Source organism: Anolis sagrei, chromosome 1 (assembly GCF_037176765.1).
Source record: "Anolis sagrei isolate rAnoSag1 chromosome 1, rAnoSag1.mat, whole genome shotgun sequence".
In the NCBI taxonomy this organism is placed as follows: Eukaryota; Metazoa; Chordata; class Lepidosauria; order Squamata; family Dactyloidae; genus Anolis; species Anolis sagrei.
The window spans coordinates 301,379,352-301,405,610 of record NC_090021.1 but is presented as its reverse complement, the minus strand read 5'-3'; the positions used below and the strand labels follow the sequence as shown (position 1 = coordinate 301,405,610).

General features: G+C 36.2%; 1 protein-coding gene across 11 annotated transcripts in view; it reads left to right on the top strand.

The window, feature by feature from the left end:
• The window catches only part of RALGAPA1 (Ral GTPase activating protein catalytic subunit alpha 1), a 165,988-nt gene that overhangs the window by 99,023 nt on the left and 40,706 nt on the right, over positions 1–26,259 (top strand). For all 11 annotated transcript variants that reach the window (XM_060759103.2, XM_060759130.2, XM_060759110.2 and 8 more), the window contains 8 exons: positions 4,418–4,528; positions 9,050–9,118; positions 10,219–10,353; positions 12,093–12,276; positions 17,165–18,029; positions 21,884–21,955; positions 23,095–23,218; positions 24,494–24,649. In XM_060759103.2, coding sequence (XP_060615086.2) covers positions 4,418–4,528; positions 9,050–9,118; positions 10,219–10,353; positions 12,093–12,276; positions 17,165–18,029; positions 21,884–21,955; positions 23,095–23,218; positions 24,494–24,649 — 1,716 coding nt within the window. The remainder of the gene's footprint in view (positions 1–4,417; positions 4,529–9,049; positions 9,119–10,218; positions 10,354–12,092; positions 12,277–17,164; positions 18,030–21,883; positions 21,956–23,094; positions 23,219–24,493; positions 24,650–26,259) is intronic.

Genomic DNA, 26,259 nt, shown 5'->3' with positions numbered 1-26,259 from the left:
GGGTTCTTAAAACTTTGTTACTGAGCCCATAGAATATTTTTGCAAAAATAAGAAGACCCGGAAACAGAAGAGTAAATGTTAGTGTATAATCTGTGCATCACTTTTCAAATAATGGTGTAGGTCTATATAATATTAGCAAACTTTGTGGAATTTTGAGGATGAATGAATAACAGCAGTCTTGCATAGTCCACTCAGACATACTGAATCCATTGATGCTTAATTTCTGGTAATTCTGGTACAGAATTGCAGTTTAAGAGTATTTGATAAAATGGAAAATTGACTTGAAACAGAATAAATTCAGTAGACAGAAACAAAATAAATATTCTTCATTGAAGAAAATGATATGTAATGCATGGGTGCAAGATACATGGCTATCAATTCGTGTGCAGAAGTACCCATGAAAAGGATCACTGGGTGTTTATCATGAGAAGCAATAGTTCTGCTTTATTTTGCAGTAGTCCAACCTCCTATGTAGTACTATGACAATACTAGGGACTGCATTATATGAAGGATGTAAATAAATGGGAAGCAGTGAATGAGACCAATAGTATAGGAAGATATACATGGAAAAGCTTAAAATGGGTATATTTAGCCTATAGAGAGAATATTTGGTTTGGATATTACAACATTCCTCAGATCGTTGTCATTTCTGAGAGTGTGAGTAAGAACAATTTGTTAGTTGTAGCGAGAAACTTTCTCCTTTATTTCAAATTGAATTTGCACAGCCATTGTTAATCTAACCCTGGATGTCTTGCACTGGAGAGCAGGTTAACCAGCAAAATCCTACCCATCTCTCTCAGGAAAATGAGAACATTACTCAGAACTTTCAGAAAACTTTCATCCTAGAGATGTTCCCTCTGTAGTCAACAGCTGGCCATCAGATCTGCAACAGATTCAGCATTCTTGGTTTCGGTACAGCCATTCCAATAATGAAAGTATAGCCATATACACTAATGGAGGGATGTCCAGGTAGATTAATAGTGAAATATAACACCAAATAAATACGATGTGACACCAAGTTAGTCTGAAAAATCCCATACAGTATTAGACATTCCAGAGCAGTGTTAAAACAGATTCCTTAGCTTACATGTGCTTTATTTATTAGCATGTCAGAAAATCATATTCTGTCATAACTTTTGTTTTGCCCTACAAATGTTGTTTTTCTTAAATGATGACCTATTACAAAGGAAGCAATATTCTTTGAAATTCTACATGGACAATACCTTTCTTCCTGCACAGCTTTCTAAATTTAAGAAAAAGGAATAGGGTACCTAAGAGAAAAGAGCTTCTGTTCAAGGCTTCCCACAGCAAAAAAAAAAAAAAAAGGTCTTTCACACACTGTCTCACTTCCTTACAAATAGAATCTGCTACAAAGAAGGATATATCTGTCATATTGGTTTGATGGGAGAGGAACAATCATGTTTTTAATTCAACCACTGAAATCTGGAGGACTCACAGGTGCTTGATTTTTATAGGCATAACCACAATATCGAATTATTTTTAGCCATATTTCATAATGTTGCGTACAATATATTCATTTATAAATACATCTATGCCCTTACTTTAACCAAAAATGTTCCCATACATAGTCTGACATTCATAGAATCATGGAATCATAGAGTCATAAAGTTGGAAGAGACCTCATGGGCCATCCAGTCCAACTCCCTACCAAGAAGCAGGAAAATCGCATTAAAAATCGCATTCCTTCCCTCATGTTTACATTTTAATTTTAGACATAACACATAAAGAGAAAAAAGGAAGGAAGGTTGTAATATTACAACGTTTTAAAACAGTATTTATTTATTTATTTATTTATTTACTACATTTAGATGCCACCCTTCTCCCCCCCAAAGGGAATTCAGAGCGGCTTACAAGTTTTAATTGTTTCTGATTTGTGCACTACTTTCTTTGGACTTCATTCTGATCTTGATGTATACAATAAAGACACAAGGAGTCATTCAATAGGTGTTGCTATGGCCGGGCAGCCAGGCTGTTGAAGTACTCTTGCCGCGAGGCTGTGGGGCCATGGAGGTGCCCTGCCCAGGAGTGGTAAGGCAGCAGGGCCAAAGAGGTGTTGCTATGGCCCCATGCAGGTATTGCTATGGCTGGCAGCGGGCAGCTTGACTGTTGAAGTACTCTTGCCACAAGGCTGTGGGGGCCGTGGAGGCACCCTGCCCAGGAAGGGCTGAAGAGGTGTTGAATAATTTAAATGAACTGAAAACATATTAAACATAAAACAATTGAATCCAATTTTGAAGATGAAACAGTTTTGAAATATGTGCATTAGCATTTGAGAGAAATTAGTGAGGCCCAGAGACTTTGATAAAATGTATCTGTACTACATAAATATATGGTCATTTATTCAAATCTGATCCCCTGGCAAGAGGAAAAAAGAGACGGATTTTCATAAAATAAGATACATGTAAGAAAAGCATGCATATTGTTTTTAATAAATAAATTTATCATTTGATAACTAAGTGCAAATGAATAGCTGTAAAATTCTGAGTATATACATAAATAGTACAGTATAGTAAATATTTTCTTCTGAAGAACACATTGCCTTTGGCATGCAGCCAGAGCTTCATGTGGAATAAATTGTGCTTTCCCCTGATCTCCAAAGCAGTGGCATCTAATTGCTGACAATCTGGCTACATAATGTTGCTTGCATTGTCCACATTTTTTCTTATTTACCTTTAAACTCAGCAACAGAGCATTGTTAGATAGACATCTCCAACTTCTTCCCCTATTGTCTGTGTTGTGTAGCATATGTTTGCTGCAAATCCAGTTTCTGAAGGACACCTCCAGCTATCTGCATTTGATTTTGGTTCCTGTGATCACGTTGTTTGTCTGATTTTTTTTCTTTGATGTTCATTGTAATATGTTGGAAGCTACCCAAGCTCTTAAGCAGACGATGTGTATTCTGGCTGCTGCATTCTGCTTTCCTGGTTCTTCAGAAGCCTTTGGCAAATCATAAGAGGCCCCTGCCATTAAGACAAGTATTTCGGTATTAAGTTTACTATGCTAGTTATGACATTCTAGCTAAACAAAAAAGTTAGATGATTTGCACGTTTTATTGTAGTAACATTTTCACACATATACCACACACACACTATTTGCCAAATAACTTTTTTCAAAATATTACATTTTAAATCATAAATATTAAAAATTATTCAAAATTAAAGTAGTTTATTGGTTATTCTGTGGTGTTATGAAAAAAATGCAAAGTGGTTTTCAAGATGGCATGATCCAGTGTCATGCTATCAGCTGACCCTATTGTGATGGAACTTCCTTCCCTACTCGCACTGAAAGGGTTTTGGGGTCACACAGAGAGAAGGCAGGAAAAGGACCTCCTGGTCCTCTTGACAGAGATGTCCTTGTGGGTGATTCCCGGAATGCTTTATGGCAGAATTTCTCAAATTGTGCTCCTCTAGATGTCAACTCCTACAATTCCTAACAGCTGGTAAGATGGCTGGTATTTCTAGGAGCTGAAGTCCAAAACACCTGGTGGAGCACAGTTTGAGAAACACTGCTTTATGGTTATGAAAACAATTTTTGTTCTGTTTGCCATCAGATTAGCTTCAATTTGTGGTGATTTTATGAATGAGACACCCCCAAGAGCCCCAGTTCTCAACTGCCTTGACTTCAAGCATTGCAAACCCAAGGCTTGGTCTCCTTAATTAATTCTGTCTTTATTGTGATCTTCCTCTTTTCCTACTGTCCCCTACTTTACAAAGCACAACCATTTCCAGTGAGTCAACTCATCCCATAACAAGTGCAAAATATGATAATCTCAGTTTAGTCATCTTGGCTTCTGGTTTGCTGTAGGACCCATTCATTTGGGGTTTTTTTTGTTTTTTGTTTTTTTGTGGTTCATATTACCCATAGTACCCATAGGAGTATTCTTGAACACTACATTTGAACATTGTTGATCTTTTTTTCTGTCAGCTTTCTTTGCTGACAGAAAAAGAGTTGATAACCATACATAGAAATAGAAAGACTATGATGAGTATTCTGACTTTGGATTTTATACTTGAGAATTAGTCATCTTATGATTTCTTGGTGATAGTCTCCATTTGGTTTAGTAACTGAGCCACTATACAGAGGAACGAGTGTTTGGTTTCAGTCAATTTGAAGGAATCATATTTACACATTCCTATGACCCCAAATTGCACGAAATACCTTAAATTTAATTTCAAAAGCAATCATTACCAGTTCCGTTTGGTCTGGCCTCAGCTCCTATCAATTTTAGATTTAAATCTGCTAAAAAAATAGATAACAAAGTTTATTGCTCTCTTGCTTTCTGTTAAGTATCTCATTTTCCTCTGAGTTTATAATAGCAATGATAGGCTAATCTGTCAAACTGTATTTCATAATGTTGAAGTCAATGTATATATAATCTATTTCTGTGTTTTTACAGTTTCCAAATAAAACAGTTGCACATGTTGCCTGTAATATGCTCAATATGCTGATTCAGTATGCAGACAGACTGCAAATGTACCAAGCTGATTCACCATTAAAAATTATTCAAGTAAGTAAATATTTGAATTTTGTATTTATCTAAACTCTTTGAAAATATTTTGCATTATATTTCTAAACTGGCAAAAGTTAAGTGTGCCTATTGCAAATTCTCTGACTTTTCATATAAGGTTTGTTTTGATCAGAGTTTGTTTGCAATGCACAAATTTGTCATGTTAACCATGTCAAGTATAAATAAATATTAAGTATGAGTAAAGGAAAGAACATTAAGACCTTTTAAATAGTTATTGACAAATAAAAATTCTAATAGCTTTCATTATACTACAGAATACATCGTTTTATTGAAAATGTAGTTTACTTTTTGTATTACGTTCATTTTGTAGCATAGGTTTCTGCAAACTCTGAACTCATTCAAAAGAACAAATGCATATCATGATCTGAAAAGGGTCTTTGCATAGGAAGATAATCTGTTTTCATATTTACTTCCAGACTGGAAGCTTGGGAGAGTTTTTTTCCCAAAAGAAAGCACAGTGTGCCACTGGATATTCTTAAAGCAACATTACCTTTGAGCAGAATTAATTGTAGATCCATGAATCTTTGAAGATTTGTTTGCTTATTTATTTTACACAGTATAACCTCTGTAGTTACATTTTGAACTGGGAGGAGAGTGTATTAACCCCTGTCTCTTTCAGATTTTTTTCTGATGAAAATTGTCCTCCCAAGGTAGTCTGGCTGTTTGTATTATTTGGGTGTAAAGAATATAAACTGGGGGGAAGGAGGAAATCTTAGCAGAAAAATGGCATGAGGTTTTTGCAGAAAAATTGTATGATAATGAAGCCTCTCTCAAGTGCCCTTCAGGTTTTCAAAATAATTGACTACATTCAAAATGAACAAAATGTCTAAAAAGAGTCACAGAACTAAATGTAAAACAGTGTCTTCCATTAATTTTTATGAAGAGTAAAGCCTATTTCCTTACTGGTTATGACTTCAAAGATGCTGTACATTACTTCAAGTAGCATAAGAAAGTGAGGATAATACTTAGTTTTTGCATTCTCAACAAAATGTATCATATGTTGAAAATGGGCTATTGATGATGCTCTCTATCCGTGGATGAAAATATCATATAAGACAACTATGATAAAAAATAATTTTATATAGTGGTTCTCAATCTCTAGCTATCTAGATGGATTAGACCTCATAAAAGGCATCAATCCGTATAGTAAAGTCCTCAGAAATTCTGAAGCCTAAAATATCTAGATCAGTGCTTCCAGAAATTCATTTTTATTCAGATGTGTGAGGGATCAGCACTGGATTTGTGCCCATTGGGTACAGTCCTTTCTTTCCCGCAAACCTGCCAGGTATAAATAGCAGCTGTTCCAAGGATCACCATTTTGAGTAGCACTGCTCTAAAGAACCAGAGTTTGAGAACCACAGGTTTAATATACCAGATAGCACTTTTAAAGTACACTGTATCTTCTGTTTATATAAACTTAAATAAAAGTAATAGTTTTGTTGTCTAAATCAATATAAAATTGAAGAAATTAAATAATTCTTTGTCCATCTCATCTTTGATTGCTTCAGCATACATTTTAATAAATTGAGATGAAATTAAAGATATTAAGGATACATATATTATATTCATATTATTATTTCTCATAAGGTGGAATGGGGAATTACAAGGAACATGGTAGCATTCCATTCTGGTTTGGAGATAAAATACTACTTGTTAGGTAAATCTATTAAGATCATTGCATTAAAAGCACTGACTTTTTAAAATAAATCCCTCTAATATCTTACACGTAAATGGCTCTGATTTGCTTACCTCCTAGTATATTGGGCTTCTCTGCTGAACACTCAGGACACAAAGTTCATTCAGCATAGAAACCAAGTGGGTTTGTCGACATAGTACAGAAGAGCTGGCCAATGAAGCATTTCCATCTGTCATTCCTCTAGGGTAAAAAAAAAGTGAATAAAACTGCAACAACTAACTTTTCTGGGCTAATCTACAAACCAATCCTGAAATACAATCAAGTGTGTAGAGTTTCATAATTGCAGTGGTTCCATGATGGCTGAAATGTCCATTCTGCCCTACACAATAATTTGCAGAAGAGATCATCTTTTGTGATGGTGGCACTACAAATCCAACCATGTCTTTTCAAGAGTAACCCTGGTGTTCTGGAATGCTTTGGACATTCTTTAGTTTTAATATCTTATTGGGATAAAGCATTTTCATTGTTATGCTTTATCCCAGTGAAACCTTTGCTAGCTTGTAAAATTAATGCAAACCATCACTAAGTTTCACAACTTTAAAATGAAACAGTTAATTGCAGCTACCTATTATAAAGTTCCTCAGATATTCAGATTCCTCGGATACAGATATAAGAAACAAATAACACAAATACAAAACAGTGACAACAGTGATCTTTCTGTTGGAAATGTCAGCTATTTTTAATGTAATGTCTCATAATTTTTTAAGGTGTACATAGTAATGTTTATTTATGTTTTAGTTTTTATGTCTTTGATGCTTAATTCCTTGTTGTAAGTTTTCTGTTGTTACTCTTCATTATTTTGTATTACTTGAGTGTTTCCACCTATTTTGAGGCATTGAATGATTGCCTTTTTACATATAAACCTCCCTGAGTCCCTCCGGGGAGAGAGAGTGGTCTAGAAATAAAGATGATGATGATGATGATTATTATTATTATAAATATATTTGGGCACAACTGTTTGAATGAAGAAGAATATTTTAATGCCTTTCAGTGGAGTACTTCTGCTTTTGCCACAGGCAATAGAAGCCACTAAAATAGAGCAGACAGCAAAATAAAGCAGACAGACCAATTCTCAATACCTACTTTGAAATAAATTATACGGAAATCAAGGGGACTGATGTCTACATAAATGTGTTTAGGATCCATTTTGCCAGTACTGATAATAACTCTTAAAGACTGCTATCCCAACATTACTCAGGTTTACAAGCAGTTTAGAATCAGCACCCTAAAACTTCAAAGAACAGTGTTTTCATATGACTTGCTAAGTGATGCAGGAATGATCAGCATGTTGAATGGGAGGAGAATAATTGTTCTAACAATGGAATTGTTCAATAGTACATTTCAAATGTATATTTGCATTGGTCAACTACAATAAACTGAAGCAATTGTGAGGTAATTGCATTGATAACTTGTCCATGGGTCATATCAAAATCCATAAGTTTTGCCCCCAAGCCTGCCATCAACTTATACATGGATATATATGATAAGTATTTTTATATTGTTCGCCACAATATATGTGAACTATTAATGTGATTAAAAATCCCTCACACAATGTCAAGACACAAACGCCTTAAAGGGCCACACACAGTATAAGTTCCAAAGTAAAGTTTATTGCAACAAAAACAGAAGCTCAGAAACACTTAATCTTCATTGTCTCTGGCCAAAACTCAAAAAAACTAACCAAACTTGGTTCAAAAAGCAAACGGAGATATAATCCGGATTAACCAGAGAAAAAGTTTGGATCAAAGCACAGTATTTAGCAGCAAACAAACCACGCTGCACAAAACAGTAAACAGAAGCCGCAGGAAGAGAAACCAAAGCCAGTCGAAGTCCAGAAGTCGTCGTAGGAGTAGTCCAAAGAAGCGTTGTTTCCAAGTCCGTTAAGCAACGGCGGTGTCAAGTCAGTCCAAGATTCAGGAAGGGGGAAATCCGCATTCACGAGAAGTCAATCCAAGTCGAAACACACAGGAACAGGAACTCCAGGCTGCAGAACCCGAACCCAAAGCCCGACACAAAAACAGACAGCGACAAATCCACATGATACACGAACGTACCCAACACTTTGCCTTCTGCAAAGAGTCCCCATTTCAGAGCCTACTTTTATCTTACACATCATCATCCGAAGATGAGCTGACCTCCGCCCCATCATTAACTCTTGCAGCTGTACTTGATTCCACACGTGAACCTCTGCTTCCATCCCTCCAACTTCGCCATCTTCTGTCAAGACTTAGATCCCCCCCCCAAGACTCAGATGTATCTCCCGGTTGCCAATCCTCATTACCCAAGAACCCCATAAATGTGTCACTAGATGTTGGCACCGCACATACATCCTGAACCTCCTGTACCTTAGTCCAGTCCAATGTGTCATCCCCATCCTCATCACTCCCAGACCCATCACTCCCAGTGAAACCCTCAAATGATTCTTCCTCTGTGGGAGCAGTAAGTTATCCCGGATCCTCTTCCTTTTACGCTTCTCATTCAATTCTTGCTCCCGAGTAACCCTCTTAGTTCCCCGATTGCCATCCATTGTATCTCCTTTCTCTCCCTCACTCATTGACCCTTCGTCACCAGAGAACCCTTCGAATGAGTCTTCATCAGTAGATGCTATAAGTATATCGCGGATCCTTTTCCTTTGCTGTTCCTCATCTGACCTGCTCATGAACACCCCTTTTCCCCCTTTTGGCACCCATACTACCACTTGCAACATTACTTACAGGCTCTACTACAGCACACAATATGTTGTTATCAAAGATTTTGAAAAACCTAATAATCCATAGTAATTTTTTGAATCTTGCTATCCACAGATCCTGATAGCTACCATCACTCATCTGTTGCCTAGTACCGAAGCGTCTTCATATGAACTGGACAAGAGGGTAACCAATTTTTTTATTTATTTCACTTCTATATTGTTCTTATGCTTGCATTTATATTTCATTTTGTGGTGCAAAGTGTGTAGTCTAAATGTAAGCATAAGTTTTCAGGTTTTTGTTGCTTATGTCTTAACCATCACACACCTCCTTGTCCATCAGTGACGCCCTTCTGAATTTTATTAATATGTTTATGTGTTTTTATGCTTTAATTATTGTGTGATTTAGGTTTATTTGGTTATATGTTTATTATTATAATATTGGCCTTTTTCCTTGGTAAGCTGCTCCGAGTCCTTTCATGGAGAGGGGGCGGGATATGACTAAAGTTTCTTCTTCTTCTTCTTCTTCTTATTATTATTATTATTATTATTATTAGTTATGCAACTTAGATCCTTTGCTGGATCCCATATTCGAAGAAAGACAGGATATGAATTTTAAAAAGCATTTCTTATTTAAGTACTGGTATTTATCAATGAATTATGACATTTGTGACTTTCTGCTGAATTTGAATAATTCATTACCACTTTCACACAGCAAATATGTTTGATTATGTGTACATTTTTATCATGGTTACAAATGATCTCTTGACCCTCTTTATTCCACTGCTATATTTTTAACACTTAATTGTGCAAAATAGCTGCAATTCGTAGACTGTTTGTGAAAAGAAAATTGTCTTACTGTAAACATGTTGGAGCAACACGAGACCTAATGTTTGTGTTTCTCCAGACCTCCACCATTCTCTTAGTACTGATTTTGCTTTAAAAACTTTCAACTAGAAAGGATGAGGAAAGATGGGTGCTGAGTGGATTTATAAAGGAGCTTCACTGTCCTTTATGAATTGAGGTATGCCTATCTTGGCATTTAGCTTCAGATTAACTCTCCACTGAAACAAAATGGGCTTGGATTAAAGCAATCCTGCCCTATATATGTGATGTCTGAATTCTTTCTACAAAACTGTTTGACAGTACACAAAACACAATGTGCTATTATTGATTCTTTAGATTGATTTCTTATGAGATTAAATTTAAAAGGAAAAGAGAACAAATAGAGAATGATGTAATCTGGTCTTTATGGCTCTATGTAATTTTAAAATTCTTATATTATAGCTGGTGGTATCTTTACTTCTGTGTCTGTTGGATTGGATAATGGCCTTGCCTCTTAAGAGACTGTTACAACCTGTTCAAACTGCAGGATCTGAAAATGATAAAACTGAAAAAACTGTTCTCAGCTGCATATACAAGGTACTTCCTTCCTTCTCCGTCCCCATTTTGAATTGCTTTGATGTGATTGAAAAAAATGTAATTAACACTTTTAAGTTTTTCCAATGAGAAGGATAATTTTCAAAAATTAAAACCAAAACCATCCTATTACTTTTTAAGCCTACAGAACACGACCTTAAGAATCAAGAAAAGGTACCAATTTGTTTTCACATGGTTCAATGTACAAAAACTTTATTCCATACACATAATTATTAAAAATTGTATAAAATTGCCTTCAGGCTATGTGAATAAGGTATGTGTGAAACAGAAATGAATTTTGTGTTTCAACTTGTGTGTCATCTCCAAGATACCTATTATGTACATGCAGGTACTAAAAAAAACAAAAAAAACCCCAAAACCAGAAATCCCCCAAACCCCAGAATAGTTCTGGTTCTAAGTATTTTGTAGAAGGAATAGTCAATAAGAATATGTCCACATACTCTTCAACACTGAAATATTTTCTGTGTGAAGCCCTACAATTGGATCGTTCAATAAATGATGGTTATTTCTTATCATGACTAGGGAGTCTCAGGGCCTGGAACCTTTTTTCTCTTCCTTAGGAGAAAGAAATCTCAGGGCATGAGCCCTACTGTGCCATGTGTGTGTGCTTTATTTATTAGAAATTGTATGAATGGCATACTCTCTGTGCTTGTGGTGGATACTTGCTATATCATGCTTATTGATATCACTAGGAACTGCCCTTTGTAATATCCTTGTAACATCAACAGGGACCTCTCCCTCTAGTCACATTAGAAGGGCTTATCATTAAGTTTCAGGAATATACCTCTGAAAATTCAAGACTTGGGAAATCCTTATCTCGCAACCCTAACTAACTATGACTCTTCCCAAAACTCCTGTACCAGAAATGTAGAAATCATAAAAAAGATGATCATATGTAATCTCTTGGGTGTAATAAATTGTTATTATTGTTGTTGAGTATCTTATACCATTTTAGATCTATATAGTTTTTTTCTAGTTCTTCTGAAATGTGAAAAGGCAAGTCTTTGTGTTTGTTTGTTTATTTATTCATTTATTGCTTTTAGATTGCCATATAACAAGCCATACCTGGGTATTCCTTGTGACTTGCTATTCAAAATATAAATATCTATCAGCTGCTTAATTTTTTAGAAATAATGCACAGAAAATAAACACAAGTACACACTGTCTTAAATATTTTATTCATAATTCTAAAAACACGTTGCATATTTTAAATTTGTTTTTTAAAAGGGAGGTTTGGAGGGAAGGCAGGAACACACAGATATTCACACATTCTATTTTCCCCAAGGCTTCACCTGTTTAATAATGCCATACTTCACTTGGCAGGAGCTCTTGAAGGGCCTGGGATGATCTCTTGGTCTAACTAGGAAAGAAGCATTCTGAATTTTCAAGTCACAAATGGTTTTAAAGGTCAAAACTAGTGTTATGAATCAACACATACCTGCATATTATTTGGAATAGAGTGAATAAATGAATATAAATAAATGAAAGCCTAAGATATTCCTCCACTACTACCCAGTTAAGTTGATAACTACTTTCTTATGTGCTTGTTGTATATATAACATAGATAATCACAGGTTAAGTACTATATATATATATATATATATATATATATATATATATTATCCATTATATGGCAAAATGGCAATACCACCCTTCATCTTAGCTTTTGTACTTGTAATACTGATTCCCTGGCCTTCAGTGAAAATCATTTTTATTCATAGGTTCTTCATGGATGTGTCTATGGATCTCAGTGCTTTAGCAACTCAAAATATTTTCCTATAAGCCTCTCTGATTTGGCGTCTCCAGATTATGATCCTTTTATGCATTTGGAAAGTTTGAAGGAGCCCGAACCATTACATTCACCTGATTCAGAAAGGTCTTCAAAACTCCAGCCAGTCACAGAAGGTCTGTTTACCTTAACACATTCCTCTTTGTGATTAAATTATGTAAATTTCCAAACCTGAGTGTTTATCTAGATGTGGATTTTGAATTAAAGCTAATGCCAATATAGAAAATAATCAATATGAATCAATGGCAATAAATGAGCAGTAATTGCAATTTATTTTTTGAAATAAGTCTATTCTCAATCTAAAAATCAATTTAATATGGATCTTTACCCTTTTGTACATTGATAAACAAGTAACACAATGTATATTGTATGTTTTATCCTGATCTGACTTGTCCAGGCAAGATGCAGATACAACATGCTGAGCAATAATAAAAACAATATAAATGTGTATGTAACAACTTTTTAATCATTACAGTTTCTCTTATGTGGATCTTGTTCAGCAATATTTATCTGAACCTTACTTGTTTGCAGAAGAGCTCTCCAATGTCGGCAGTATGTTTTTTCCTTTAAAAATAAAGATTTCCTAAAGTTTTAAGTTGCATGTTTCTTTTAGTAGATATGAAGTGGTCTAGGTGGAAGAAAATTTGGAGAAGATGGGCTTTAATATGGATACCACATATTCTGTGTAGTGTCATTCTCCTCCTATATTAAGCTGTTCCCTTTAGGCTTCCTTAAAGGTATTAAGGACTAGATAAATGCAGAACCTTTTTGTAGCAGCTGTGTGCTAACAGCAGGTGATTTTGTGGTCTGTAGTGACTTCGTGCTGTTTTTTTTATGTGGAGAAAATGGCTAATCATTGTGCCCTTGTCTAAGGCATGTTTCATCATCTTCAAGTACTTTTTTGGCCAAAGAATTCTGAACACAGAGCTGTCCTCTAATAAGCTCAGTATTGGATTGAACAAATCTGATTTGAGAACTGTTGGCAGGAGGAGCGGTAATTATTAAATTTACTGAAGAATGAAGCAAGGTACTGTAGTTGGCTTTTTGTCAAATGGCTGTGGTCTTATTAGCACAGAGTAATCATCCGCAGGGTCAGCATGAAAGAAGCATTGAGGGATTCATTCTGCCCTAATTACAGTTTCACCTATACACATTATGCAAAACTAATATTTAAAGAATTTGCCAAAATTAACTTCCCCTACATGTTTCATTGCAAGTGTAGAGAATTGCAGTAGCTTTTTGTGCCTTGCTGCCTTTGTGTGCTCTAATAATGTGTAATTATGGGTTTGCAGCAAATGCTGTGTGAGATCTGACAATTTGAAAAGACAACCTTGAATAGGTTTTTCCCCTTTTGAATGAATGTCTGTTACACACAACCCTAGAATTGCTATCCTTCATTTGTAGGTTTCCTGTTATAATCCTAAATAAGAAATTTCATTTCTACCTTGCGATGTCATCTTAGCCAAGTTAGTAACCTCCTTCTTTAAATTATTTTCAAGGATGACTCCTGTAAATTTTAGGATTAGATGAGGCACTTCATTGATTAGTTTTTTTCCCAAGGATTATAGTGCTGGCTTAGCTGTACCAAATAAGCATTTTACTTTCCATAATTCCATAGCCCCCTATAAATGCTGTTCTACACAGCGAATGGAGCTAGTTGCTTTGGTCGTCAGGGGTGATATAATGTCAGTAAACAAGATCCAACTCTAGTCATTAAGGACTCCTGATGGGGATGTGTTTCTTTTATATTTTTTCCTTACCCCCAGTTTGCATATTTCTTCTCCCTTATTTTAACCCACTTGATTATCAAGCCCTTTTGCATATGTCAGAAAAAGGTGAGGATTGTTTCTACAGAAATATGTGGTTCTGAATAGAGCATATGTAAGAGTGGCTTCACACAGGGGCTTTTACCAATTCAGTACCTCAGACTCCCTTGGCAGAAGCTTCATTGATTATATGAATGGCCCGGGCCCAAGATTTCCAGTTGAAACAAGTTCTTTAGATTTTCCACAACTCAAAATAAATAGTGGGGCTTCAGCATATGGCAATGTAGTCCTTTGTATTTCCAGACAATTTAAGGACCCAAAGCTGAGTATAGTAGGCATTTGAGTGTGAGTCTAGGTTATACTTCTTCATAATTGTCATCATCATAATCTGTCTTGTATACTTTTTATTCTGCTTTTCTTTTTACTTTATCATCTGCAGAGGTTTCAGGTAAAACTATCATTACCACCATAAAATTATGCATTGCTATAAGTTTTACACCCTTATTTTTCTGCAAAAACTGGAAATGTGTGTGGTGGAGAAAAAACTTGAGTTGGTTCATTGAATAAAGTTTATTTAGATTTCTGCTCCTTCTGCTACGCTAAGACAGTTTGAATGTTAAGAATATTATGAAACCCTGAAACAGAAATATTGATCCCAAAGGTCCATCTTGAGATAAATGGAGTGTTGGACAATGAATTTCAGCAGTCTTTTAAGACCAGAATATAGTTATGTATGTTGCAAATACATTTTATACATTATAGTGGATTCTTTCCAGCTTCTGGCATGCAAAAGCAATATTTTGCTTTGTCTTTAAAGTTCTTTTAAGACTTATAAGTGAAATGCCACATCAACTGTTCGAATCCCAGTATCAGGAGAAAGGGAGGATAGAAATAAAGTAAATAAATATTGTTGTTGTTGCTGCTGCTGTTTTGTGTGGAACCATTCCAGTAAAAATATTGTAATATGAGTATGTGCATTTCCATATTCTTCAATTCTCTCCAAATTTGAAGATCCTTGACAAGCAACTTCAAATCAATATGTAATGCACTTTGTGGTTTCAGATCTTGAGTTACGTCTTGGTGGTATGTGACAGTATAAGATTTTTAAGGAAAAATATAAGCATTGCCGATTTAAAACATTAAATGTAAACATATAAAGCATTGTTTATTAAGGCAATTAGTAATGTCTTAAAATTGGTTTTAAAACCAAATTCCAAACCAGTAAACATGGGATTTAAGGACCAAATCCCATTCAATACAATGGATTTGGGGCTCATCAGAAGCTCAAGAGGGATGGAAGCAGCCTGACATGTCAGTGTATCTAAAAATGACTTATTCAGAAAAACAAATAAAGGAAAGCAACAAAACCGCAGAGTTTCAAATAAACCAAAAAGTCTTTCTTAACTTAGCCAGTTATGTTTCAGTTGCTTAGGTTTCAGGGCATGGGTGGAATCCCTTATACAAAAGATGGTTTGAGACAGCATGCAGAGCAACATGAGTCACTTAGTTTGCATGCTTCCAAAGAAGACAAGGAAGTGAAGTGGTATTGTATATAGGGGGGGGGGGGGGGGAGGGAGGATTTGGAGACTTGTGAAATTACCCTCCTATCTAAGATTAAGTATAATTTGAGATAAGGAAAAAACAGGGCTCCATTTTGTATACAAGGTAGCAAGTCAATAGAGGTATTTTTGGTGTTTCTGAGCCAGTTTAGACTAGTTGGCTAATATAAATATGGGGCAGGGATTAAAAAGTTCATCACAATATCTTTAAACCAGTAGTTCCCAACCTGTTTTTGACCAGGGACCAATTTAGCCAGAGACCACTCTCCAACATTAGTACCAAAAGTATTACAAATTAGTTTTTGGTCAACTTTAGATTCAGTTTGGTTATTTGGGGTGCATTGGATAGATCGCTTCAGCTCTAGTTTCTGACACAGAACATATGCCATCCAGTATTATTTATTATTTATTTATGATATTTCTATCCTACCTTTCTCGAACCGAAGGTGACTCAAAGCGGCTTACAACCAGGCAGCAATTTGTATAAGAATCTACAATTAAAATGACATTTAAACAGAATTAAAAATACATTCAATAAAACTTTTAAAAACATATAAAACCAATGCCTTCATTGTGAGTTTCATTGTCCAAAAATCATCATCTGAGCCGTTCCAATGTTTACTTTTGTCTAATTTCATGTTTGACTGTTGCATTACATTCTGAAGGCTTGTTCAAATAGCCATATTTTCACTTTTTTCCGGAAAGTCAAGAGGGAGGGGGCTGATCTAATATCAGTTGGGAGGGCCTTCCATATCTGAGGGGCCACCACTGAGAAGGCCCTGTCTCATCCCCACCAGTCGTGACTGAGAAGAAGGCAGGACTGAGAGCAGGGCCTCCCTAGACGATCTTATTTATTTATTTATTTACAGCATTTATAGTCACAATCTGCTCATCCACAGAAAACTATATTTAATAAGCCTCGGCACTCTAAGAGGGTTTTGCGAAACCAGTCACTCTCATTGCAATGGTGTAGTAACTATGAGGCCGCGGACCATATTTTAGTTCTTGCAGACCACAGGTAGTCCACAGACCATAGGTTGGGAACCACTGCTTTAGACAGACTGTGTTGTTGGGATAGGGATGGTGTTAATTTATTTTATTTGTTATATTTATATCTCATCCTTCTGGGAACTTTAAGCAGCATACATGGATGTCTTCCTCCTTAAATTGTATTCAGAACAACCTTTTGAGGTAGGCTAGACTGAGAGAGGGGGAATAGTATACAGTGAATTTCTTGAATCTGTGTGAGTAAAAACATGAATCCAATCTAAGACTATGACTATTAAGTTTCACTAGCTCTCTGTACTCAGTGCTTAGAAAAGGTTAGGTGGTTTAGAAAGAAAAGGTAGCAGCAACAATGATTTAACTGTCTGCTTTGTGATGTTGTGAGGCAAAAAGTTCACAGCAGGATGAAAATGTTTCATCTTCTGCTATTTCATACAAAAGTCGAAAAACTGCCATCAGAATTTTTTTTCTTTTCTTTTCAAACTGTTTAGCTTTCTTTGGTCTTGTAGCTTCTCGGAATGCTTAAAATCTTTAGAAAAACAACATTTTCATTGTAAGTGTTATGTGTAATCTGGTTCCATGTGAATCATACTGTGATCCTTCACATTTAAATTTTTCTTTTGTATATTGCTGTTGGTTTTTTAATTGTTTATATTTGTCACTTTCTTTTTCAGTAAAATCTCATATGCAACAAGGACTGATCTCTGTGGCAGCTCGCACTGTGATTACTCATCTTGTAAACCATTTAGGCCATTATCCAATGAGCGGAGGACCTGCTATGCTAACAAGTCAAGTATGTGAAAACAATGACAATCCTTACAGCGAAAGTCCCGAGCTTTCCCCTGACCTGTTTGAGAATCCCAACCTCCAATTTTTTGTATTAAACAATACAACTTTAGTTTCATGTATACAAATCCGAGCAGAAGAGAACATGCCTGGAGGAGGTTTGTCTGCTGGACTTGCATCTGCTAATTCAAATGTCAGAATTATTGTACGTGATCTCTCTGGGAAATATTCATGGGATTCTGCCATTCTGTACGGACCTCCACCTCTCTGTGGGTTAACTGAGCCAACGCCTTTTGTGCTCTCATTAGCCCATCAAGACAAACCAGAAGAGGCCTCAGAATGTTCTCCATATGTAGAAGAACTGTGTGTAAAAGACGGAACTGCACTCCCAGTAAAAAGGAAATTTAGAGAGACTATGCCAACATGGGACACAATCCGGGATGAAGAAGATGCCCTTGATGAGCTCTTGCACTATATAGGAATTACCAGTCCTGAGTGCTTGCAAAGGACAGGGGTATCACTTAATGTTCCTGCTCCTCAACCTGTTTGTGTCTCTGAAAAGCAGGAAAATGATGTCATCAATGCAATTCTCAAACAACACACAGAAGAGAGAGATTTTGTTGAAAAGCACTTCAGTGACTTAAATATGAAGGCTATGGAGCAGGATGAACCAACCCCTCAGAAGCCCTGTTCAGCGTTTTACTATTGCAGATTGCTTCTTAGTATTCTGGGAATGAATTCTTGGGATAAAAGGTAAAAAGATAACTTTATTTGCTGTTCTTTGTTGTTCAGCCTTTATCATTCAGTAAAGAGAAAGGGCTGCCACTGACAGTAGCAGCCACACTTACCTCCTTCACTCTGGTAATGTAAAGTACTACAAAATATTAGATGTATTTCCAGCTTACATCAGAATGCAATTGAATGTTCTCATAATTTGTATTTTGAAAAGTTGCCTGTTGACTTGTGATGATCCCTCACATTTTATAGGATTTTCATAGGCAAGGAATATTCAGAGGTGGATTTTGCAGTTCCTCTGAAATATATCAGGGGAGAAAAGGGTCTGCTATGCTTGTCCAGACCAAACCCCATTTCTACTAGCATCCTCGTTTTCAAGGCCAGCAGGGACAGGACTCAAAGCAGAATTGGAAATCTTTGATGGATATGGAAGCCATTTTACCTCTAGGGTATAAAAAGTCAGGTGTTTGAATTTCAAAGAAGAAATGACCAATCAATAACTTTTGGGGTTTGAAACAAAGACCACATTTTCAGACTTCTATTTATGGAATGATCACAATTCCTAGTGCTTCAGGAAAGTGTTCCTCCATGTTCTGAATAAAATAATAAAACAGTAGATGGGGGGGGGGGGCTCAAAAATAGGCTAGAGCCACATGTGGACTGTATGTTACCCACTCCTTATATAAGGGCCACAGCACCTCCCAGCAGCTGCTGCTACTGATCCTGAAAGCATTGTATAGCCATTGTTGAGGTAATCCTTGTGGTGGCTAGAATATCTCATCACTTATTGTCTGCTATTTTGGTTGATGCCATGAATACGAATCTCATATGAAATACGCCTCTCATATGAAATATGCCTCTCATATAAATATTGGCAATAGTCTTCCCTCCCCTGAACAAGCAACGAGAAGTTACTTGTGTGCATCAGATAAGATTGACTATTGTGTTACACTGGAAATGAAATGGAGCCTTCCACTTTACACCTGAAAGTAATACATTCCAAAGTAGCTGTAAGAAGCTACTTCCAAATTCTGCATTTATCCCTCTGTCAGATTTGAATTCAGATTTAAAGAAGAAAGGGGATGTCTATCCATTTTTATTCTGTATTCGTCCCTAAATTCCTCCATGGATGCACCATTTTTCCCTCACTAACCTGATTTCTGAAATATAGTACCTTACCACACTAGAGCGTAGGCAAAGAGTGTGCATCCCGTCTGAAATTCTGTGGCTGCCTCCTGCAAAATTCCTGGGGCTTGTAGTTAGTGAGAGCAGTCACAAGATTTCAGGTGGGACACACACTCTTTAAGCTCTGATATAAATCATAGTCAGTTGAAACTGTTTGTTACTGCTTATATCTTTCAAACATTTTTATAGGAAAGGGTGTGTATCAACCTGTTCTAGATAACTGCACAAGACATCAAAATTATGCAGCAGTTCTCTATTACTACATAACAAGGTCAGATGTCCAAAAAGAGACTTACTGAATTTGTAGTTTTCTTAAATGTGAAAGAGTCAAACTTTTAAATTAAAACCTTTATTTCAGTTTATAGTTTTGTAAACATAGAAAAAGACCACTGTTCATTTTGGGAACTATTTAAATATACTTAACCAGATATTTAATTAGCCCAGCTTCTCTCTGAGGCATACCATTATGTTTAGAACACTTGATACAATAAATGAATAAGTGTTTATATGAGTTACAGTGGGGGGTGGGGGGATTTAGTCAGATACCAATTGTAAAAAGTTCTCCCATTTAAAAAGATGAGAGAGGCCTGTAATTGACATCATAGGTAGACTTCAACTTTGAGAGACAACTAGAGAAAACACATCCAGAAAATCACATTGTCTGATTTTTAATGAATTTATTTGCAAATTATGGTGGAAAATAAGTATTTGGTCACCTACAAACAAGCAAGATTTCTGGGTCTCACAGACCTGTAACGTCTTCTTTAAGAGGCTCCTCTGTCCTCCACTCATTACCTGTAGTAATGGCACCTATTTGTATTTGTTATCAGTATAAAAAGACACCTGTCCACAACCTCAAGCAATCACACTCCACTATGGTGAAGGCCAAAGAGCTGGCAAAGGACACCAAATTGTCACCCTGCACCAGACTGGAAAGACTGAATCTGTAATAGGCAAGCAGCTTAGTGTGAAGAAATCAAGTGTGGGAACAATAATTAGAAAATGGGAGAGATATAAGACCACTGGTTATCTTCCTCAATTCGGGACTTCATGCAAGATCTCACCCCGTGGGGTCAAAACGATCACAAGAATGGTGAGCAAAAAACAGGGGAACCTAGTGAATGATCTGCAGAGAGCTGGGACCAATGTAACAAAGGCTACCATCAGTAACACACTACGCCACCAGGGACTCAGATCCTGCAGTGCCAGATATGTCCCCCTGCATAAGCCAGTAAATATCTCAGGCCAAATGAGGTTTGCTAGAGGGTATTTGGATGATCCAGAAGAGAATGTCATATGGTCATATGAAACCAAAGTAAAACTGTTTGGCAGAAACACAATTCGTCATGTTTGGAGGAGAAAGAATGCTGAGTTGCATCCATAGAACACCATACCTACTGTGAAACATGCGAGTGGCAACATCATGCTTTGAGGCTGTTTCTCTGCAAAGGGACCAGGACGACTGATCCGTATACATGAAAGAATGAATGGGGCCATGTATCATGAGATTTTGAGTGCAAACCTCCTTCCATTAGCAAGGGCACTGAAGATGAAATGTGGCTGGGTATTTCAGCATGACAGTGATCCCAAGCACACCACCAGGGCAACAAAGGAGTGGCTTCGTAAGAAGCATTTCATGTTCCTGGAGTGGCTTAGCCAGTCTCCTGATCTCAACCCTATAGAAAACCTTTGGAGGGGGTTGAAAGTCTGTGTTGCCCAGTGACAGCCCCAAAACATCACTGCTCTTGAGGAGTTCTGCATGGAGGAATGGGCCAACATACCAACAACAGTGTGTGCCAACCTTGTGAGGACTTACAGAAAACGTTTGACTTCTGTCATTGCCAATAAAGGATATATAACAAAGTATTGAGATGAACTTTTGTTATGGACCAAATACTTATTTTCCACCATAATTTGCAAATAAATTAATTAAAAACCAGACAATGTGATTTTCTGGATGTGTTTTCTCATGTTGTCTCCCATAGTTGAGGTCTGCCTATGATGTCAATTTCAGGCCTCTCTCATCTTTTTAAATAGGAGAACTTGTACAATTGATATCTGACTAAATACTTTCCCCCCACTGTGTATTGATCTCAAATTGTTGCACTAACCACTCCCTGTCAAAGCAGGCTATTTTCCTGTTTTCTTTTGTCAATACAGTACTGTTAATATTTGTCACATTTTTAAGTGTGCCAAATAATATATGAAAAATATATTTTTTCATGCTAACTTCATTAGGATTTTTAAATTGTATCGCTAATCCAGGAGAACCTCTACCTTTGTTTTACCCTGCTATATTGAATCCCTTGTTTGTTTGTCTTTGCTGCCTTTGCTCTTTTGGCCAGCATGCAAGTACCTTTTTCACTAAACAGCTATTGCTTGTCCTACTAAAAAGCAGGATTTATGTGCTCCAAAGGGAGTCCTGTTCAGATTAAATGGAAAGAAGTGGAATGAAGTGGGGATTATATTCAAGGCACTAACAAGGATGCAAAAGGCCAACTGGGATAATAAAAAACTATATGTATGTATTTTTTAAAGATTTATTTATCTTTGATATGGAAAAAGCCTTTCAAAAGGCAAGAAAACCATAGGAGACTTCATGAATGGAACGGCATGTGTGTTGTTGTGCTGTCCTACATCTGTCATTGCACAGATGATGGAAATGTTTGTTAAATTTTCCTGTTTAGGAGAAGCTTCCATCTCTTGAAAAAAAATGAAAAGCTACTTCGAGAACTTAGAAATCTGGACTCAAGACAATGGCAAGTTATCTCTTAATATGCAATCTTCTTTATCAGTTAATTGTTTTCTCAAGTGCACATACATTATATTTTACAGTACAACAAGCAGAGTTGTTTCTGGTTACTCCTGCTGCTTTCTGCTCAAATTAGTAAGATTTACCTCCAAGCGATTCATTGCATTCACGTCACTATATGACAGTATTCAAGATTCCTGGCTCATTGTCGGCGAGCCAGCATGCTGGTGCACACAGTTTGATCACTTCCACTTGCTTCCTGCTGCAAGCAGAAACACCTAAATGAGCCACAGGTCTTCCATACATAGCATGTTATCGTTGTATATGAACTGGACTGTGGCTTGTGGAAAGAAAAGCCAGCCAAAGTTCCCAGTTTCCATATAATGGTAAACAAACTGTGAACAAAAGGTTTTCTTATGTACTCCTACTTGCAATTGAGACATTTGGGCTAAGCTGGGATTCCAATGGAATCCTGAATTATTGTTTTGTTCAAATTCAAGCCACTGTTTTTAGGAATGACTTTCAAATCCTTCTTAGTTAATTTCCATTGTGTTTAGTTGGCTGTTTGTGAAAGCCAGTCTAAAACACTAAATTGTAGTTTATTTCTTAGCTTTCTAGCAAAGCTTTTTTCAAAGATATCTTGAAAGGAATAATGTAACAGCTGAGGCTTTCCAAGAGAGAGAAAAATAATTATTTCCCATTAACTTCAAAATCAAGACTTTCTTTGGAAGACATTTATTCAAATCATTTTCCTAATTGTTAATTATCAGTTACTCTTGTTTTTATTGAAGAATTATAAATAGATTTGGTTGTTTTTCTTAGTTTACTCTTGTTGCAGTTTTATTTTTAGTTTATTTTTAGTTACTGTTTTGTTCTATCTATCTTTTGTGAACTGCTTTGGAATTAAATGAATTTATCAATTGAAACAAAGTAGCATTTGAGTTCTTGCTTTCTTTCTAAAAATAATGGTGGCAGCCAAGGAAATTGGCAACATCATACCAGCATCAATCTGTCTTTGGTACCTAGATATTTAAATAGTTTTACCTATGTTTGGAGGCCTAAGATTTTGAAATTCTAGATTGTATGTCTTGATTTCAAAGTGACTTTAGAGTACATTCTCACATAATCGCAGTTCTGTTTTTACAGCCGAGAGACGCACAAAATTGCAGTATTTTATGTTGCTGAGGGTCAAGAGGATAAACACTCCATCCTTACTAATACTGGAGGAAGCCAAGCATATGAGGATTTTGTAGCAGGCCTTGGTTGGGAGGTATCTTTTCTTTACTTTTTAATAATTTATTTTACTTTATAGATTATAGTTTTATTATGGTATGTAAGGATAATAGTAGCAATTACTCAAGAATTCACATTGGAAAGCGGTGAGAAGATGTCCTGATTTTCAACAGGCTAAACCTTTTGAGACTATTGGAGAACTGATGGAAGAGAATCTTCCCAAAACCTGTCTGTGGTAGGCATCTTTCTTCTCTTCATCAGGCTAAATATCATAAAAAAGAAAATGCCTAATCAGACATAGGAAACTTTTAAAGATCTGGGGATGTATTTTTTAGCAATATTGTGCTTATCACCATACATTTCAAATTAATTTTAAAGTCTTAACAATAATGATGTGATACATGTCTAACCACATGGAGTAGGTAAGACTGGTTAGAAAAACACAGAAAGAACACATTAAAACTGTAAGAGACCAAAAGCTCAACTCTTCATGTTATCTGTTGTTGTTGGGTTTTTTGTACTTATTCCATGGAAAAACTGATGAACAATTCTTTTTCGATTTAGTGAACTCTCATAAAGATCCGATCCCTATATTATTATGTTTTATCTTACCATATACAGTTTAACTGACCTCCCAACATTGGACGAAATAAAAGTTCACAATACATCCTGTTTCTATATTTCTATACATCAGCTTTTCCTAAGCTGTTACCCTCACATGATCGCTACACCCCTTTTAATGATAAGAATGTGAACTTAAAATTAGTTTTGGTAATAGAAAAAACTTAGCAATTATAAACAATATAGTTCTGTGTGCTTTCTTGTTCCCTTTTCTGAATATTTTGGAATTGCTTGTGTGCTACATAATTTGATTGACTTTCCTGTTAACCTCATTAACTAGGATCTTCAGCTTAAAAAAATAGTAATGATGTATCAGATCCCACCTGAGTACTTTATATGACTTTGCTAACACATTAATAAATAGGAGGAAGGGAAAAAAGAGAAAAGGCTATGTGGCAGCACCACTAATGCTAACTAGTTTTTAATTAGCATCAGTTTTTGAGGATATAAACCCATTTCTTCAGATGCAATACGTATCGATATTCCAGTTGTGAAGTGTATTTATACAGTTGTGGGAGTGGTATAAAATATAATAGAATTCAGAATGATACAAATCATGTCACTTACATTTTTTATGCTATGAGACAAACATGGCTACTAAAAAAACCCTACATGAATGGATGCTTTTTGATAAAAGCCCCTATTCTTGCTGATACTTTTTTCTCACATGGTGATGATTTCTGCATTTTAGGTAAATCTTACAAACCATTGTGGCTTCATGGGAGGGTTGCAGAAAAACAAAAGCACTGGATTAACCACTCCATATTTTTCTACCTCTACTGTGGAAGTAATGTTTCATGTATCAACTAGAATGCCTTCTGAATCAGATGACTCATTAACAAAAAAGGTAAGTTTTTAAAAAAACAGCCTTGTCCCTTAAATGACAATAAGCAAGACTTTGACATTTTATTGAGACTTTGGGCTAATCATATATTTGACTGATTTTGTCGTCGAAAAGTTTTTATCACAGCACACATTTTGAACTTTCTAGATAAGAAAGTTTGGTAATCTACCAAGTGAAGCTGCATAACAGAAAAGGGAAAGTAGGGTTACCAAATCTCTGGACCTGGTCTGGAGTCTCAGGGCCTGGCACCTCCTCTCAAATCCTCAGGACGAGCAGGAGATATCTCAAGGCAAGACCACTATTTTGAAAAGCAGGTGTGTGTTCCTTATTTCTTAGACTTGGCGTTTTGTATTTCCGTGGCATACTCTGTGACATCCAAGGTGTTGTCTCTAGATCTCCAGATTTAGTCCTGAGATAGCCTGGCCAGTAATGACCTGGCAACTCTACTTTAGTGTCTCTATTAACATATGACCAGTTTCTCCCTGACTTCCTCCAACCATTCCCTGGCTAAAAACCAACCAGGTGTTTCTCTTTTTAGCCTAGTTTATGCTGTGTGAAATTGAGGTTGGAAGCAACTCAAAATTGCCCTATCATGTAGTTTTACAAAAGGAATCTCACTCTGTGGAATCAAAAACAGTGCTGCCTCTCAACTGCAGACCTGGTCTAACTATTAACAGAAGGAGATGAATGACTTAGTCAGCAAATGTTGGGGAGTGGCAAGTATGGCAGTCCATTACTCCGCTTACAACCATCACCTCCAGAGTTAAAGTAAGACTGAAATGCAATTCCAGCTGGATTCTTGGATCTTAGTTATCAGGATGTTTTAGACTTACTTCCAGAAGTGCCAGGCATCATGGCTAATGGGCTCCAATTCTGGTAGTCAAATTTGAAAATGTCAGAAAGACCAAAGTTTGAGAACCCTTGGGCTATTTAGACTGCTTTTAGGGATTTTTAACATATTTTAACTGGCTTAAAATGTTTTTATCTTTGTATTGTTTTGATTGGTTTTTATTTGTTCTTCACCTTTGGAAACGTGGGGCTGGGAGGCAACACAGAAATATTATAAATATGTAAATGAATAAATACGAGTAAATACAATTGTACATTACTTTTATTAATTAGCTCTATTACTATTCCATGTATTATTTTGTTCTCTGTATAATGTAATAAACTCTGTGTTAAGACCTGAAACATTTGCCCTGTTATGAATGAGCAATTGTCTGTCATTAGTTTTTCCTGCCTTCTTGCAGTACATATATTTTCAGATGTGCTAATCCATTCAGCAGACACATTAATGAGTACTGGTTGAAGTGCAATATTGGAGGAAGTGAGGCTGTCTGACCTCAGCATGGAGTTTAATACTTGTAATCGAATTAGATTGCCGACAGTTAGTACAGAGAAATAGCTATGCCTATGGCAAACTTCAGTTATATATGATGTTTTTATTCTTTGCTTAGCATGTGTGTTATTATGTTCTAAACATTTTTGCTGTTATTTTAAAAACTTGAAGAAACTGCTTAATATTCTTATTCACAATGACAGCCTGGATAACATTCCATCAAGAACAATCAGCTAAACTGATTGATATTGTAATGGCTGCCTTGTTTCAACAC